This window comes from Alosa alosa, chromosome 11 (assembly GCF_017589495.1).
Source record: "Alosa alosa isolate M-15738 ecotype Scorff River chromosome 11, AALO_Geno_1.1, whole genome shotgun sequence".
NCBI classification, from domain to species: Eukaryota; Metazoa; Chordata; class Actinopteri; order Clupeiformes; family Clupeidae; genus Alosa; species Alosa alosa.
This window is the reverse complement of record NC_063199.1, coordinates 2,371,814-2,389,490: the sequence shown is the minus strand read 5'-3', so window position 1 is coordinate 2,389,490 and position 17,677 is coordinate 2,371,814. Positions and strand designations below refer to the sequence as shown.

At 42.3% G+C, this 17,677-nt stretch overlaps 1 protein-coding gene across 5 annotated transcripts in view; it reads left to right on the top strand.

Annotated features, from left to right (window-relative positions):
* Positions 1 to 17,677, top strand: part of LOC125303171 (cat eye syndrome critical region protein 2 homolog) — a 58,990-nt gene that overhangs the window by 12,677 nt on the left and 28,636 nt on the right. For all 5 annotated transcript variants that reach the window (XM_048256728.1, XM_048256730.1, XM_048256729.1 and 2 more), the window contains exons 3-7: positions 6,060 to 6,243; positions 7,373 to 7,500; positions 7,600 to 7,683; positions 7,803 to 7,864; positions 16,151 to 16,311. In XM_048256728.1, coding sequence (XP_048112685.1) covers positions 6,060 to 6,243; positions 7,373 to 7,500; positions 7,600 to 7,683; positions 7,803 to 7,864; positions 16,151 to 16,311 — 619 coding nt within the window. The remainder of the gene's footprint in view (positions 1 to 6,059; positions 6,244 to 7,372; positions 7,501 to 7,599; positions 7,684 to 7,802; positions 7,865 to 16,150; positions 16,312 to 17,677) is intronic.

Sequence of the window (17,677 nt, the reverse complement as noted above, 5' to 3'; positions counted from 1 at the left end):
AATGGTCTAGATTGCTGGCACTCTAGGACAAAGCTCCCGAAAACAGCTTGGCATTCAATAAGTTAAGATGCATTATTGTTGACGAAAAAAGACGAGACTAAAATGTTTTGCAGGAAAAAAAACTAAGATAAAATCTCTCTTCATTTTCGTTTACAAAATGAGAAGACAGAATATCTAGCTGTTACGTTTTCAAAATATTCCGAATGAGTTCATACGCAACAGCTTTCCTGTAGGCTAGTCTACGTGCTGTTGCTGCAACCCTGTGGCTGCAACACGAATCCAAAGATTGTTAAGGCTGAGCAAGATACTTCGTCGTAGTTCATGTCTATGGGCGCGAAATGGGGATCGAATCCTGTCTGCATAAAGAGGCCTGTCGATGACGTATTGATGAGCGTACGTTGCAACCGGCCAACAGCAGCGGCATAAATACTCGGCGTACACCTGATATAAGGTCGATTTTCATCATGTAATGTCAACTATTTAACTAGTTAGACTGATGATGCAAAGTTTGCTAGCAAGTAAGCTAATATGGAAAGTTCGCTAGCAAGTTGGAGAGTCTGTTTGGGCAATGTGTTGTGTTTGGGCGCATATCGCCATCTAGCGAGGCGGAGTAAAACATTAATACTTTGGCCTACGACAGTGTTTCTCAAACCTTTTCAGTTTCAGGACCACTTAACTAACCCTAGCTAAAAAAAAAGATTAGACCTACTTCAACAGTAGCCTATAATTAGTCTACACAATAGTCCTACTCACTGAACCACCTTGCTTATTTTCTTTGCACTTTGCTTATTGTGTGGATTCATACTGTATGATTTTAAACTGGCATATCTTACATAGACAGTGTTGCAGAACTGTTTTTACATACAAGTTGGTTCAATATTGCAAACAACTCATCTATATTATATTTTACCACGCCTGCTCGCGGACCACTTGGGATAGCTTATGGACCACCAGTGATCCCCGGACCACACTTTGAGAAACACTGGTCTACGAATATGACAGTGGTCCAGTCAAATCTTTTACTGTCTATGGTCAAATCCCAGCCGAGCTATAACTGTAGCTCGACTTACCTGTGCATGTAAACATACTGACTGACAAAAAATCAGAATGAGTAATTATAACAGACGAGTAGCCCTGTGGACAAAATTGAGATGTGTGAAACACTATTTGACTCAAATGGTAATCAGAAATAATTTGTTATAAAAAAAAGACTAAAATGTGTTGACTAAAACTGACTAAGACTAAGATACCTTTAGTTTTATTTTGACTAAAACTAGACTAAAATGACTTTTAGTCGACTAAAACTTGACTAACAAAAATTATATTTGAATGACTAAATATGACAAAGACTAAAAAGGACATTTCGTCACAAGACTAAATTAAAAATAGGTGACAAAATTAACTCTACGGCAGTGTGTGTAACCATGACATGCAATAGCTAACATCATAAGTTATGGCAAGTCTCCTGAAAATGCAATAGCCTACCTGTAATTAGAATTATGTCTAGAAACAATGAAACTACAGGTATTCATAAATACAGTGATATAGGGCTAGTTCAATTACTTTTGCACACCCCCACACCTCGCTACCTACCTTAGCAATTGGTGAACATGCAATCATAGGTAGTCCAAATGATTGCAAAAGGCTACAGTTTATTTAACCCTACCACCCGCAATAATTCTACCCACGATAGTGTCTCCTCATTGCGCTCCTATTCTGAGACAGGAAAAAATTAAACACACCACAATGAAACATGCCATTCACCCAGTTCCTGCACAAGACAGACTGAGGGTGTTTTGCATCAATGGACGCCAGCAGAATAGAGTGTGGCTACACAGTGCGGGTCGGGTTCGGACAAATATTTAGAAATTGTAGTCTGGTTCGGTCCGGGTTCGGACACATGGGGGCGATATGCATTGGAAGCTTTACATTTAAAATTCCTTATTATGTTGGGTAACCAACAGGTCTGCTTTACATGATGCAAACGTTTGTTTTTTGAGAATAAAGTAAAATGTAAAAAAGACCTGAAATGCACACGCGTTGTCACGACTACATAAACAAATGGTTATGCACATATGCACATAAGCACAGTCTTGGGTGACGTTGAACGATTTTAAGATTATTTGTGTTGCACACTGTGGTAAAGACATAGGCTACCGGTAGGCTATAAGGTCGTCTCGTTCAACTGGATGAGGATTTCCTGGAGTTGCACCAATTAACGTCGATGCTGCATATCAGTGACAGAGGCACTGTAGTTTCAAAGACTGTTGCAGTTCATTTCACGACTTTTCGTCAATGGTAAGACAAGAATTCTATTTCAATAGGCTATGCTTGCTTGGGCCTCTTGTGTTAATGTGCGCTGTGTGTGTGACCTGCGTGCGTGCACACTCATCTGATTCTGTAGACAATTTGTTGTATGTTCCGTTTAATGGGCTAAAAAGACAGGCTACTCTGTCGGACGCGGGCCGGGTTCGGACAGAAATTTGCGGCCCGATCCGCACTCTACAGCAGAAGTCTCTATGCCCCTCTGTGGGATCTCATGCTCCAGCATCCAAATCCTTTCTACCAACCTAAAGTGTTGACCTTTAGGAGCATTCATTGAGCTGCCTCCCTTCTGTCCAAAAGTCAGGATCGGCTGTGGCTACAGACAGCAGAGGGCCAAGCACAGTCAAAGCACACTGAATTGTGGAGGCTATCACTTTAGCATAAAAGGCATCAGGCTACAGGACCCCCATCATTTAAAGGCGCTCAAAGCGATGTTGACATTCAAACAGAACAGTGAGCTTAGAAACCGAGTAACATCGCTTATAGCACTTTTACGGGCTGTGTTGCAGCATCCTGGAAGAGTGTCTCTATTGAACATATCTGTCTAAGTCAGGGCTCTACAGTGCGCCCATTTCACTCGCACATGCGAGTAAAAATGATTGCGTGCGAGTGCAAAAAAATATTTAGGCGCACTGGTGCGAATGACTTCTAACCATGTCTATGTGTGTCTACAAAATACACCGCAACATCAAGAAACATTACTGGTGCAAACCATAGAATCACGTCGCGAATGCAGCATAAAAACTACACCTCCCATCAACGTTAGCAGTTTCGCGTTGTGACTCGCTAGTAGTCGCTTCTATCAAATCCAAGAGCACGCAGAAAAAGTGGAAAGTAAGACTAGCCAGCCAAGATGCAAAGATTGAAGAAATTGGATCTTCTATCCACCGAATTCATCGGATATCGGAGGAACAGGATGAGATTCTGAGAATGCAGTGAGAGGTAACCTAACATGCCTTTTAGCCCAGTTGACGTATTGGCTGCAATATGCAAAATATAGCTGTAGCGAACAGGCACAAAAGTAGCTTCCCGTAATACTCCCATTTTATTCAAAGGTAGAACGCTACTGACAACTCCAGGCTTCCACGCATGCTTGTTTGTTTACACCGAATACAAGCTGAAGTGCAAAACTGAAGTAGGCCTAACATTTGCCTACTGCCCCCATCAATGCAGATATTTCAAATAAAAAGTAAAAGTATAAAAATATATATATATATCCTTGATTAGCCTATGTTGGGTTTTGTGGAAGAGAAAATGGACTGTTTTAGTTGTAGTATTAGGCAGTATGCAGTCAGATAAGTCCCCATGGGCATATTTGGATTAGCTACAGATGGACCATATCAAATCCAAGAGCGTGCAGGAAAAAGCGGAAAGTTAGACTAGCCAGCCAAGATGCAAAGATTGAAGAAATTAGTTCTTCTATCCACCGAATTCATTGGATATAGGAGGAACAGGATGAGATTCTGAGAATGCAGTGAGAGAAGGAAAGGTAACCTAACATGCCTATTAGCCTAGTTGACGTATTGGCTGCAATATACAAAATATAGCTGTAGCGAACCAGCACAAAAGTAGCCTTCCGTAATACTCGAACATTTTATTCAAAGGTAGAACGCTACTGACAACTCCAGGCTTCCACGCATGCTTGTTTGTTTACACCGAATGCAAGCTGAAGTGCAAAACGAAAGTAGGCCTAACGTTTGCCTACTGCCCCCATCAATGCAGATATTGCAAATAAAAACTAAAAGTATAAAACATATATCCTTGATTAGCCTATGTTGGGTTTTGTGGAAGAGTAAATGGACTGTTTTAGTAGTAGTATTAGGCAGTATGCAGTCAGATAGGTCACCATGGGCATATTTGGATTAGCTATAGATGGATTCACAAATAAATAAATTAGCCTACATTTGGCAGGATACTTGATATACAGGCTAAATGTAAATATGGCAATGTATTATATTATTTTACATTAACAAAATGTAGGAAAATAGAACAGACTGAAAATAAAGTAGGCACTGATCTTTAAAATCCTGTTTCCTGTAGCCTAAATGTTGTCAATCATTCTTAATATTCACAATTGATGCGCTGGCATGTTTAACTGTTAGCTGCAGTATAATGTTAGATTATGTGTAAGTTAAGTACAGAACTGACTGTGCGCCCAAATTTTTGTCTGTGCTCCTAAATTTTTTAACTTGGGCGCACAAGTGCTCTTGAAATAAAATGTTAGTGTAGAGCCCTGTGGCATGTTTAAGTGTTAGCTGCAGTGTAATGTTAGATTATGTTTAAGTTAAATACAGAACTGACTGTGCGCCCACATTTTTGTCTGTGCTCCTACATTTTTTAACTTGGGCGCATAAGTGCTCCTGGAAAAAGATGTTGGTGTAGAGCCCTGGTCTAAGTGCAAGCTGGGCTTTGTGAGATACCTTTGCCCACATTTATAGCCTGCATTGGTAGCCTGATCTTTCAACTTCACACGTGTGACAGGTGGCCAGCATGTGGGTGTCAGGTCTTGTCTCAGTTTCTAATGTCAAATGTGCTTAATGTGGACTACGGCAGCCTGACCGCTCTGTGTTGTCGGCCTCACGCCAGCACTTGCCAGCACCTGCATAGCATGTTGTTGCAGTTCTGCATCAGGCTTCCCTAAGACAGCCTAGACACTAAGAGCTCGCCAGGACCCTGCCTGCTCTGTGTTGTTTGCTGTCTGCAAGTAAGCTAGACGCTAAAAACATGTCAGTATTGAACTTTTTCTAGGTTTTCAGCTTGTGTTCATGACTCTGATAGTAGTTTAGTACAATACATGGTTGTCCGTTATCGCCAGTGAGGTACAGTAGGTTATATGTGTTGTCATTGGTTAACATCAAGTGAACTCACCTAAAAGATAACATTCTTTAACAGTTATGACAATATTTGTTTAGGTAATCACGTGATCTGATAACATCTCATGTTCTCCTTTAAAGAACTGAGGATATATTCATAACTGTATTTTCCATCATTTGCATGTTTAAAGAACCTGTAAATGTACAATATTGTTTTAATATTGTAATACTGGGAACACTGGCTATTTCAAGTTCTTACATTTGCAATATGTAAGCCACGTAAACTCCCTCAGACATTCCTGTTTTATTTCTTAGTTTTTCACAATATGTGACTGGTATAAATATATAAATGATTGATTAAGTCCTAGGACATCTCCATTTTATTTGCAGTCATTTGCCTATGCCTATCACAACAGGCCTATCCTCCATGGTACAGCAGCAAAAAAAACAAGTCAACAAAATAATGAAATAATGAAAGTGGTATGGCTCCTTTAAGTGGCCGGCTACTACAGCCAGATGGAATATGCAGATGGATAGCTGGAAGAGGGAAGGTGGCGACTAAATTAGATAAAGTAGAACCTTGCACAAGGCCATTACACTGCGTACATTCAACACAGATGTAATGTCAATAGGTTGTGCTAGACTGAAATAAGCATAGTGGAGGTGGCACCTGAAAGCCAGCGGCAAGTAAATAGCGCTATGCTTCTAAACTTTAGGGCACTCCAGTTGAGAACTAATCACTCACGGACCCTCCCCCTCTCACACACATTGGCCTACACTGCCAGACTGGCTCCCTCCTTGTTTTTCAAAATGAAATTGGGGGGCGTTGAAAATTTTCAGGTCACACATACATACACGAGCAGTGGTAAACACCAGCTATGTCTCAAAATGGTCCATTTCCCCCATCATTTTATATTCTAGGCCTCAAGGCTTCAGCAGTTACCTGGAGGACATCATCAGCTACCGATGGGAGTTGGAGGAGGGTAAACCCAATCCCCTGCGGGAGGGTCCCTTTGAGCAGCTGCCCCCCCGCATACAGGTGGAACTGCTGCATAGACTGTGTGATTATCGTTTGGATGCTGCTGACGTTTTTGATCTTCTCAAGGTAGTGATGAATACATTTCAGGACCTCAAAAAATCTTTTAGTATTCATCATATTACTTAAATGTAGAAGTATGCACATTTCTTAGTCACTGTCCTTGGAGGACTGCATCAACACCTACCCTTTCATTATATATTTCATATGCATTAGACTCTAGGGCTGTCACTTTTGTGAAAAAAAATCCTGTTCGATTCTTGAGACATAATTGTTCATTAAATCGATTGTAAAATCGATTTTCATGTCTAAAGACGTTTAAATTTTCAACGCCAAATCCACGAACAACTAACGGGCATTAGGATCTAACGTAAAGGGGCTTTGAAGGCGACAATGGCGTGAAGTTTCACAAGCACAATGACAAACAGGAGTGCAACATTCTCGAAAAACAATAAGCAGAGTGGACTGCCATAACATCAGTGAAAAACATTACTGCAGGCTTCAACGTGGCTGCGTTTACAATTAGAAATGTCAAACAAATTTAGCCCTCATTAGAACTTTACGACTGCACAGTTTGCATACCGCTTTGTCCTTCTCCATAGTTTGATATACCCAAAAGTTATTAGGGCCTATCACTTTCATTATCTCATGTAAGCTCAGGTTGATCAGCGTTGTCCTCAATTTTTTGACAAAACACCAGCAGCACAGCAGTAGATTGAAAAAAGCTGTTTCGGTCGTAAAATTGGTGGGAATTTTCTTTTCAGCTTTTCGCAATGCTTACTGCACTTGAATTCTTTGTTATTTTTCTGCTTGTTCCTGAGTTTTGTTACATCTATCTTTTTCATTTGTTTAATTCGTTTAAAATTAATAGTGTACATATTTGGTTAAAATCGATTCCCTATTTTAGTTTTCGAAACTTGTGTTGGTTGGTCCAATCGATTGTGCAATCGATTTTCGAAAGTAAAGTGACAGCCCTATTAGACTCTATAACTGAGATGTAGAGTTGCCTATTTTTTTTCTCAGCTAGCTTTTAAAGGACAATGAGGTGTAATATGGCACAACATGAGGCGTAATATGGCGCAACAACTTCATGAACTTATAACTTACTATCTGAGGAGGAACTGGATAAGTCTAAATATTTGTCCTTCATGTGATTTCATATGTCCTAACAAATTCAATTTACATTTAATTTAATTAGGGCCTAGATGCAGACAGTTTGCGTGTGGAGCCACTTGGAGAGGATGGAAGCGGTGCTATGTACTGGTATTTCTATGGCACTCGCATGTATAAGGAGGAACCAGTGCAGATCAGAACAGAAGGAGCCTGGTAAAGAGTGTGGATGGACAATATGCTGTAATTCATGATTGAGTCATGACTTATTTGAGGTTTTATTGTAATTCTTCTGTTGATTGTCCTGTTGTGAAGTGAAATGTTTGTGGTGAAAGAACCTGAGAAAAGGAAAAGGGGAAGGCCACCAAAGAAGAAGAATCTTGAGGAGAAACTACTGAGGTACCCTTGACCAAGATGTCACTAAGATGTGCTTTCTTTTACTGTTTGAACTTGTCCTCTTTAGAATTGTGTTGTATTCCAGTCTAAATACGAATTTAAGTGCAATGTCTGTTTTGTAGTAGGACAGATGCCATGATGGATGAAAGCAAGAATCTACACACTGGGTCAACCTGTGGTTCAGGTAAGTAATAGTCCATCATGTTTTATGTACACTGACATTTAGCCATTTTTTTTTTAAAGTAAGCCATTGTTGGAGGCAGGGCTTCCAACGTTTTAAATTCACAGTATTCTGAGTGGTATTTTAATGTTTTTGCAGCGGCGCCATGGCAACCAATCCATGGCTATATATATAGCCATGGATTGGTTATATATATATATACAGTGGGTCCCCGATAAGTTTGGACGGGTTCCTTCATGAATCACGCACCCCATTTTCTCAGCAGAAATGGCACAAACTGCAGTTGACACAAACAACCACAAGGTGTCACTTGGGTGCCACTACTATTTTGATGCGACTGACTTACTGCTTCCATGACGCCTTGGCGGGGCACGGGATCTTAAATTGATCCACGGTAGTTTAAGCTTACACTTGACAAAACATTCTAATATGAAAATGTAGATGCAATTGTTGTAAAATGGTGCAGCTCCTTTAAAAAGTACCGTGTGCAGGGATGGAGAGAAGCGAGAGGGATAGGCCTATGTGTGTTTAGAACTTGGCGTGTGGAAAAAAGTAACGTTGCTGTTGAGACTGGAGCGGAGTCATATTCAAAATAATGCAAAAAAAAGCAATTATCCTCATTCATTGCAACCAAAGCATGCCTGCTTTCGCCCGACGTTCAAAAAAAAATATATCAAAGCACCTTTTTGCGTTTGAATGTAGCACGAAAAAAATGTTTAAACAGCTGGACAAATGATTTAGCTAATTGATTATATAACCTGTACACCAGCAATTGTTGAACATTTACCTGTACAAGTACATTGACAGTAGCCCAGCCTAACAGCATGTTGTAGGCCTACTTTTAAGGAATCCAAGATGGCGTACTCACGCGAGCGACCTCCCTCTGTCCCAACCGTACGGTGTTTTGTTCGTTTAAAAGTGTTTGTCCGAAAGTTTTTACGTGTTTTCGTCTTCGTCTTACTACGTCATACTACAAGTACAGCAGGCAGTTTTAATTGACATCTGCAAAAGCAAGTTTTGCAGCGTTCTGGACTTTGCAACAGAGACACTAAAGGAACTCGGACTACTCCCGCCTGCAACAACACGGACTCGCCTGCTACTCCTCCCGAAAGAAAGCGCCGGAAGCGGTGTGCGAGGAAGCAGAAGAAGGGGAACAGCGCTGGGCGTCCGGGCCAGGCTAGCAGCCAGCCCAACTTCGCCCAGCCATACCATCCATTCTCCTGGCAAATGTACGATCACTGGACAACAAAATGGATCACATAACGACTGCTGAGATCAACGAACCGACAGTAAGTAACTGCTGTGTGCTCGTCTTCACTGAGACTTGGTTAAATGACAACATTCGGACTCTGCTGTACAACTGGAGCAGCTAGCATGCTATCGAGCAGACAGGGCCATTGTAAAGGGAGGTAAATCACGAGGAGGAGGGAATCTGTGTTTACATCCGTGGCGAATGGTGCGGGACACTGTAGTAGTATGCAAACACTGCTCACCACTGGCAGAGTTTATGATCATAAAGTGCCGTCCCTTTTTACCTGACAAGGGGAAATTACTGCGATTCTGCTAGTCGCAGTATACATCCCGCACCACCAACAACAACAGCGATAAGAATCGGCTCTTAGTGAACTGTACCAGGCTGTCAGTGAACAACAGACGGCACACCCAGACGGTTTCACCATCTTCACTGGAGATTTTAACCATGCTGATCTCAAAACTGTACTTCCAAAGCTACATCAGCATGTTGATTTTCCAACGAGGAGATAACATCCTGGACCTGGTCTACACTGCACACAAAGGAGCATACAAAGCCACCCCCCTCCCCCACATTGGACTTTCAGACCATATCACTGTTATGCTAATGCCCGCACACAGACAAAGGGTAAAAGCGAACAAACCGGTTCGTAAGCAGGTAAAAGTGTGGCCTGAGGGAGCCTCCGATGCTCTTCAAGACTGCTTTGACACAACAGACTGGGAAATGTTTAAGCAGGCAGCCACTTACAACAACCGGACAGACATAGAGGGGTATACAGACACTGTAACCTCTTACATCACCAAGTGCATCGATGATGTGACCCACACAAAAAAGACATCATCTTTCGGGCTAACTGGAAGCCATGGCTGACAGGGGGATGTCCTCAGGCTGCTGAGGGCCAGAGACAAAGCCTACAGAGCTGGGGGGGATGAAGCTGGCATGAAAACAGCGAGAGCCAACCTGTCCCGTGGCATCAAGGGAAGCAAAAAAGGAATACACTCACAAGATAACCACCCACTTCAAAGACAGCAGGAACGCACAAAGCCTATGGCGGGGCATTCAGGCCCTCACGGACTACAAGCCCAGCCACAGAGCTGTGAGAGCAACATCCCTCTGCTCAACAACCTGAACCGCTTTTTGCTCGCTTTGAAGCACAAAACAGCACCTGCCCACAGAAGACCCATCCCCCTCTACATGAGCAGCCCCTGTGCCTCTCTGCCGACAGCGTGAAGAGGACACTTGCTGCTATCAACACCGTAAGGCAACAGGTCCAGACAACATCCCAGGTCGCGGCGCTGAAGGACTGGGCGCGGGGAGTTTAAGGATGTCTTCACAGACATCTTGAACACTTCCCTGAAGCAAGCCATCGTCCCATCATGTTTCAAAGCTGCCACCATCATACCTGTGCCGAAGAAAACTGCTCCATCCTGCTTCAATGACTACCGCCCTGTGGCACTGACACCCATCATCATGAAGTGCTTTGAGCGGCTTGTCATGTCACATATCAAAGCCATTCTCCCCCACCCTGGACCCCTTCCAGTTTGCATACCGAGCCAAGCGGTCTACAGAGGATGCAATCTGCTCTGCCCCTCCACCCAGCCCTCACCCACCTGGAAAAAAAAGAGACTCATATGTGAGATTGCTGTTTATAGACTTCAGTTCTGCATTCAACACCATAATACCACAACAACTCATCTGCAAACTTGACAAACTGGGACTCAGTACCTACCTCTGCAACTGGCTACTGGACTTCCTCTGTCAGAGGCCCCAAGTAGTAATGCGTGTTGGCAACAATACCTCAAGCAGCATCACACTGAGCACAGGGGCCCCCCGTGCTGCGTGCTCAGTCCGCTGCTCTTCACCCTGCTGGCCTGACGATGACTGCACTGCAACCTACAGCAACAATCACATAGTGAAATTTGCTGACGACACAACTCTGGTGGGTCTCATCACCAAGGGCTTAATTTGAGACTCAATACAGGTTGGAGGTCGACCATCTGACCACGTGGTGCAGGGACAACAACCTCCTGCTGAGCGTCAGCAAGACCAAAGAGATTGTTGTTGACTTCCGGAGAGGTCACACCCAACACCTGCCACTGACCATCGACGGTGCTGTGGTGGAGAGAGCAGCAGCACCAAATTCCTGGGGTGCACATCAGTGAAGACCTCTCCTGGACCACCAACACTGCATCACTGGTTAAGAGAGGCTCAGCGCCGCCTGTACTTCCTGCGGAAACTCAGGCGAGCAAGTGCTCCACCAGCCATCATGACCACATTCTACCGAGGCACCATTGAGAGCATCCTCTCCAGCTGTATCGCTGTGTGGACAGGGAAGCTGCACTGAATACAACAGGAAAGCCCTGCAGCGATAGTGAACACAGCTGGAAGGATCATTGGTGCTTCACTCCCCTCCCTGAAGGACATTTACACCACCCACCTCACCTCCAAAGGCGACCAAACCAAGGAGTGATGCAAGTCACCCGCTCCACGATCTGTTTGATCTACTGCCCTCTGGGAAGAGGTACAGAAGCCTGCGCTCCCAGACTACCACTCACCAACAGCTTCATACACCAAGCTGTGGGATGCTGAACTCTCTCCCTCCTCTCCCCCCTCCACCCTCAGCTACATAACATCCTGGACATTGGACCCACAATGGCCGCCTGCACTACTCCACTTGCACACTTGAACACTTGCACACTTGTACACTTTACAACTTGGTGTTGTTGTCCTGAAAACACAACACTTCTGCTGCTCTTACATAACTTGCACCACTATGCCACTTTCTTTATTACTTAGGTCAAACAGAACTACCCAAGCCTTTTATTGGCCTGACTTTGCACTAGTATTTTATTGACTGTCTATGCACAATTTCAACCAAATTTTGCTGCTCTTATTTTTTCATTATTATATGTGCCCTCTTATTTACTTATTTACTTATTTACTTACTTTTTTGTTTACTTGAATGTTATGTTTGTCTGTGGACTTAAATTGGTAAAATATGTCTTGTCTTCACCGTGGGATAGTGAGAAACGTAATTTCGATCTCTTTGTATGTCTGGAACATGTGAAGAAATTGACAATAAAGCTGACTTTGACTTTGACTTTGACTACTGTAGAGATTTCACTTAAATTGCAACCGCAACATGCCTGCTTGCCAACGTTCAAACGACAACGAAAAAGATAATAAAACAACAAGAGGGTTGAGTCTGAATGACACTGAGTTTTTTAGACACTGAGTTTTTGTAGTTAAGAAATATTTTCGTATAAAAAAAATGGTCATTCTTCAATCTCCTTCACTGACGCCTATGGAAAAGGCTTAACGTCCCAAAACAACGATCAATGATCATCAAATTTCTCTCTCACATTGCTCCTCATAACCATCTGTAAAAAAGTGTTTTTTTCTTTTCTTTTTGAGCACATCCGAATCCCAGGACATAACGCACTGGACCTTATAATAGGCTCGAGATATAATTCCAAAGGGGGCAGATAGGGGCCACTGCAAGTTGAACAAGCTATTAAAAACTATTTGCGCACCTCCATGTGACAGGAGAGACTGGGCTCTCCCTTCTTTGAAAAAGACGTTATGGCTATCTGCAAACTGGCCTATGATTTCATTGCTTAGTCAGGATATGGCGAGTCAGTGTCATTTATTTGTCCAATGTTAGCCTATAGATACAGACCAGTACATCTTATCAATAGTTTGAATGTCGTGTGTGTTTCTGCTCATTGACAAATACCGTTCAGCACAATGATTCATGCCCAATTAATTCCCGCTGTTAAAGTGTTCGCCTTTGTTACACTATTTGGTTTCGTGATGCAGCCTATGAAACACCATATGGCCAAATATGTGACTCAGCTAATGTTATAGGCTATACAATTGAATTTCCCCTCTTAAAGGCAAGCTGGTCTAGCTTATTAGACTAGGCTACTATTAAAATACACCGACGGTAGCCTTGGCTATGTGTAAAGTAAGCTATCGTGATGATTTCATGCACGAAGTGAAAAGGGCCTTGCATCTGTCAAAGTTGCACAGGGCCTCAAGATCCCCGCGACGCCCTGCAGCTCCTCCTAAGACAGCGAGGAAAACGTTAAAATACGCGATAAACCCGGGAAAAGTTGACAGCTTTGTTTCGGGCCTACACCAGCAATTGTTGAACATTGACCTGTACAGGACATTGACAGTAGCCCAGCCTAACAAGCAAATGTTGCAAAATACATCAAAAGACGCAATTAATCAGAAATAAATAATGTAATCTGCACGCTTTTATTTAACAAACTGCAAGCAACAAGAGCATTGAGTTCGCTGTAAGGCCAAACCCAAGAGCAAAGCCTATCTGTTAAGGCAGTCGATAGGCTATATAACCAGCTGTGTGCCTGGAAAGACGAGCAGATGACGGCTCTGGTCATCCCATACCCTCCCCCCACTTCCTGTAGCCTACCATTATGAAGGCCTGTAGCCTAAAAAACCACTCGTTGTCGCTTTGTGACATTAAGCTTTTTTTCACGTTAAGCCCCCTCCCCCATCCCCTTCTTTCACAAGCAGTGGGGGAGCGGGCACAAAGTAACACTTTTGGTAGACAATGGAGGGTTCTCCCGCTTCTGTCGTTTGGCCACAACCGTTGCAACCAGGCCAGGACAGATATTTTAGAGAGGGAGAGATGCGATTGCAGCTCAGATGTCTTCTTAATTTTTTTATTCTTTAGTAAAAGGTGCAGAACATTATTAAACTTTGACTAACATTTCGATGTGTCAATGTTTTGACTAACGAACATACAAAACGTTAGTCAAAGTTTAATAATGTTCTGCATCTTTTTACTAAAGAAAATTAAGAAGACATCTGAGCTGCATCCTGCCTCTCCTCCTCCACTTTTTTGGCTTTAAATATTTCTAAAATAATTTGAGTTTCACTAGTCACATGTTTTGACAAGCAACACTTGTTATTGAACTAATAACAGATATGTGTCGAAAATTTATTTTATTTTCCATAACGGAGAAATAACATATGCAGAGTCCAACCAAGGTCAATCTTGCCAAAAAAAGCCCCCTCAAACCTGAAAAACACATGAGGCAAAAGTGCAAAACATCACAAAACTAACTAAACTAACACGCGCATATTTTTGTATTGCAATCATTGTAGCCTACAGTTGTAACACCTGCCAGAACCGCTTTTTTACCCCCGGATGCGCCATTATAAAGAACGCTTAACGGTCCCAAAACAGCTATCAATTAATCACCAAACGCCTTTATAAACAAGTATTGCCAGGAGCAACACCTTGCAAAAATGATAACAATAGGCCTAGGCCTTTATATGGATCTGCTCCTGCCTAGATTCGAACTCAGAACTGCCTGAAAGTTGCAGACCTGTTCTGGAAATACGGCATTAACCCACTCGACCGCCAGACAACGCTATCTGCTTCGAGTAGGCCTATTGGGCAGGACTGTAGCCTACACTGGTTGCTGTGGCACAGTCTTGAGTGACCGAATTCGCTTTTTCTTTGTCATATGAATGCTGTCATTTTGTTAACATTACTGTTAAGGAGATGCTGTAGGCAAAGTCTATATTTCAACCTCGTTAGTGTAGTAAAAAAATCAGAACTATTCACAAGGTTTCTGGGCAGCATATTTATGTTCTGTTAGCAAGCTTAACTTCTCATGACTACCTAATAAAGTAGCCTACTGCCAGCTGACTAAGCTCTCATTTTAAAACATTACTGAGAGACAGACACTGTACAATCAAGAAATCTTGCCACTGAATCCAAAACTATGTTTAACATTATGTACAAGGCTTAGGCTACAGTGGACTAGCATGTTGCAGGGGCTGCTAAAAAACACAGAGAAACGCACTGAAAATCCCTCGGCCAATCACAGCCCTTGCTGTCGAATCGCGCCGCCTGGTTCGACCGCGGAACTCCACAGCGACTATGCTGCCCCCAAGCGGGCTGCAGTTGTATCTTTTACATTTCACCATTCACCATGATCGTGAATGAAGTGTCAATTTTTAACTGGGACCCACTGTATATATATATGTATAAACTCTATTTATCTCTGTAGACATGTCATCTGGAAAACCTGTATTTATCCAACAATACACTACATTATTAACCTCGAAGTCGAAACATTTTACTTTATTTCTGGGAGATGACATACTAGTGCATCTCTTAACTATGGCAAAAATGTACATCACGGTATATGTATTTTTTAACATTTCAATACACAGTATGTGGCCTCTCAATGGGTAAAGCAACTGCATGATGGCTATTGCTGCACTAAAGGAGAATTCCGGTGTGATATTGACTTAAAGTGTGTTGAAACATGATACCGAGTGTGAACGTATGTCTCATAGCCCATCTCGGCTTGTCCCCTGCACTCTAAAAAAAAATCTGGCTAGTTAGCCGATGCTACCAACAGCTTTTTTTCAATGGTGGTGCTTCGCATCGGCTAGCCATGCAAATAAATCACTGTTTTTACACCATTTACGAGGCTCAATGTATCTCCACACTTCATTGGTAGACTTCGAGGGGCCCTGACATTTAAAACTAGACATTGAGAACTTGAAAAAAAGCACTGGTAGTTTTACTTACAAGACTATTTATACAGACAGTATCTTCACAAAGTTTAGCGTTTGCAGCCATCTTGAATTTTGTCACGATAAGTCGAGCGATGAGTGAGAATGAACAGGTATGATAAGGGATCAGATTCCAAAAATAATTCAGTGGAAATGCATGGATTCCAGTTGCTGCTACTGGAAGAAACTGGAATCCATGCATTTCCACTGAATTATTTTTGGAATCTGATCCCTTATCAAACCTGTTCATTCTTGTAGGCCTCTATGTTGTGCAATATAAGCCTGCTTAATTTTAGGCCTATTAATTAATAAAGGTAGCATATTTTCTACTGGACATTCGATCTATTTATATATTTTCCTGCCAGACAACTACACAAGAAACCGGGCAATTTCCGTCTGTAGCCGTCTAACGTAAACTCTGGTATGTCTATAGATGTGTGCATGTGGATCCACTCCTGTCTGTTCTGTTTCAGATCGTGAGCGTGGAGCCTGGTCCCTGGTTTGTGATACAGAAGAACAGTGGGCCAGACTTGCTGAAAGCATCAAAGACAAGCAATCACCTCAAGACCGTCATCTGTATCGCATCATCACCCAGAACTTCATCCCAGAAATTGGCAGTATGATTGAGCATAAAGTAAGTAAAATCTCTGCACCAGGGGTCCCTGATATCCTTGAAGGTTTGTTGGATTTTGAGTTCTTGGAATTCAAATGAGAAATCAATTTTTCAAACGGGGCAAGTGAATTTGCATGGCTTTCATCAGTATGTCTTTATGTGCTATGTACAGTGTATTGTAATTGTATGTCAGATGTGTAATGTCCCATTAGTTAGGAACAATAAAGGTCTGAGTGTACTTCTGCACATACGGCTATGCTGTACAGTCATATGGTCGTGTGTATCTGCATTACAAATTATGCTCCTTTTGCTGTTGCTGATGCACTCTCTCAGCAGCACTAGCTGTGTCACACAAACACTCTCTCCACTGTGAAAATTGATGGTAAAATGGCTATTTTAACTCCAAATAGTTTTTCATCTACTCCCACATACTTTAGCCCATCATCAAATGGCTGGCCTATTTGGAAAGCTTAGACCCAGTAGAATTCTCAGAAAAAGTCAGTGTGACTATGTGTGACAGTGTTTTTTCTTTGAGCCGGTAACATACATCTCTGGAACTGCCCAGATTTTGGCCCTCTAGGTCACTTGAAGTGTCCGTGAAACACAATTGAGGCCTGAAGCCAAGTCTTGTGAAGCTGTAACTCAAAGTAGATGACTATATAGAGTAAAAAATTTATTTTTCACAAATTTATTTGTGTTGGAATACCTATGATGCGTTTAGTTCAGTATAATTTTTAGAAAACAGCCACAGTAGCAGATTCATGTGCAAAAGTAATCCCTTTTCTTTGATTCTATGACAGTCACTGCCATGCAAATGTAGATAAAACTATAATCTCCAGAATGTTAGCTTTCATTTCACACCAAGATTATGGTTCTTGTGTAGTAAGACTTTTATTATCAGTAGGCATTAGTGCATTTCCCAATTAAATGTAGCTACGAAACCATTTTCCTCATTGCATGACATTTGAGGGGTGTTCTGTGGGACTCTTACAGTGAAATCGCATATCACTGTGAAGGTCGAATTCTAAGCTACCAGGATATCCGGGTCTCCTCTTGGAAGCTTGCTGTAGGCTCGAGTTATTGTCAAACAAAGCTGGGGTGCCTGATTGACAGCTTGTTTGTCCAATTCCATGTGGTTTCTTATATCTTGAGAACCATTGGTCGCAGAGACACATGGGTGGGTTCAATCTAACCGGGAGAGTCACGTGATCACGCCGATATGCGTCACTAGTCTGTAGCAGTATGCGCCTTCCAGACCACGGGAATCACAGAAATCTTTGTGTTTGAATAAGCTGGATTATACATCTACCAAACATATTATGAATAAAACAACATGGATATTCCACTACTATTGATTCTTACCGACATTTCAAGACCATTTATCATT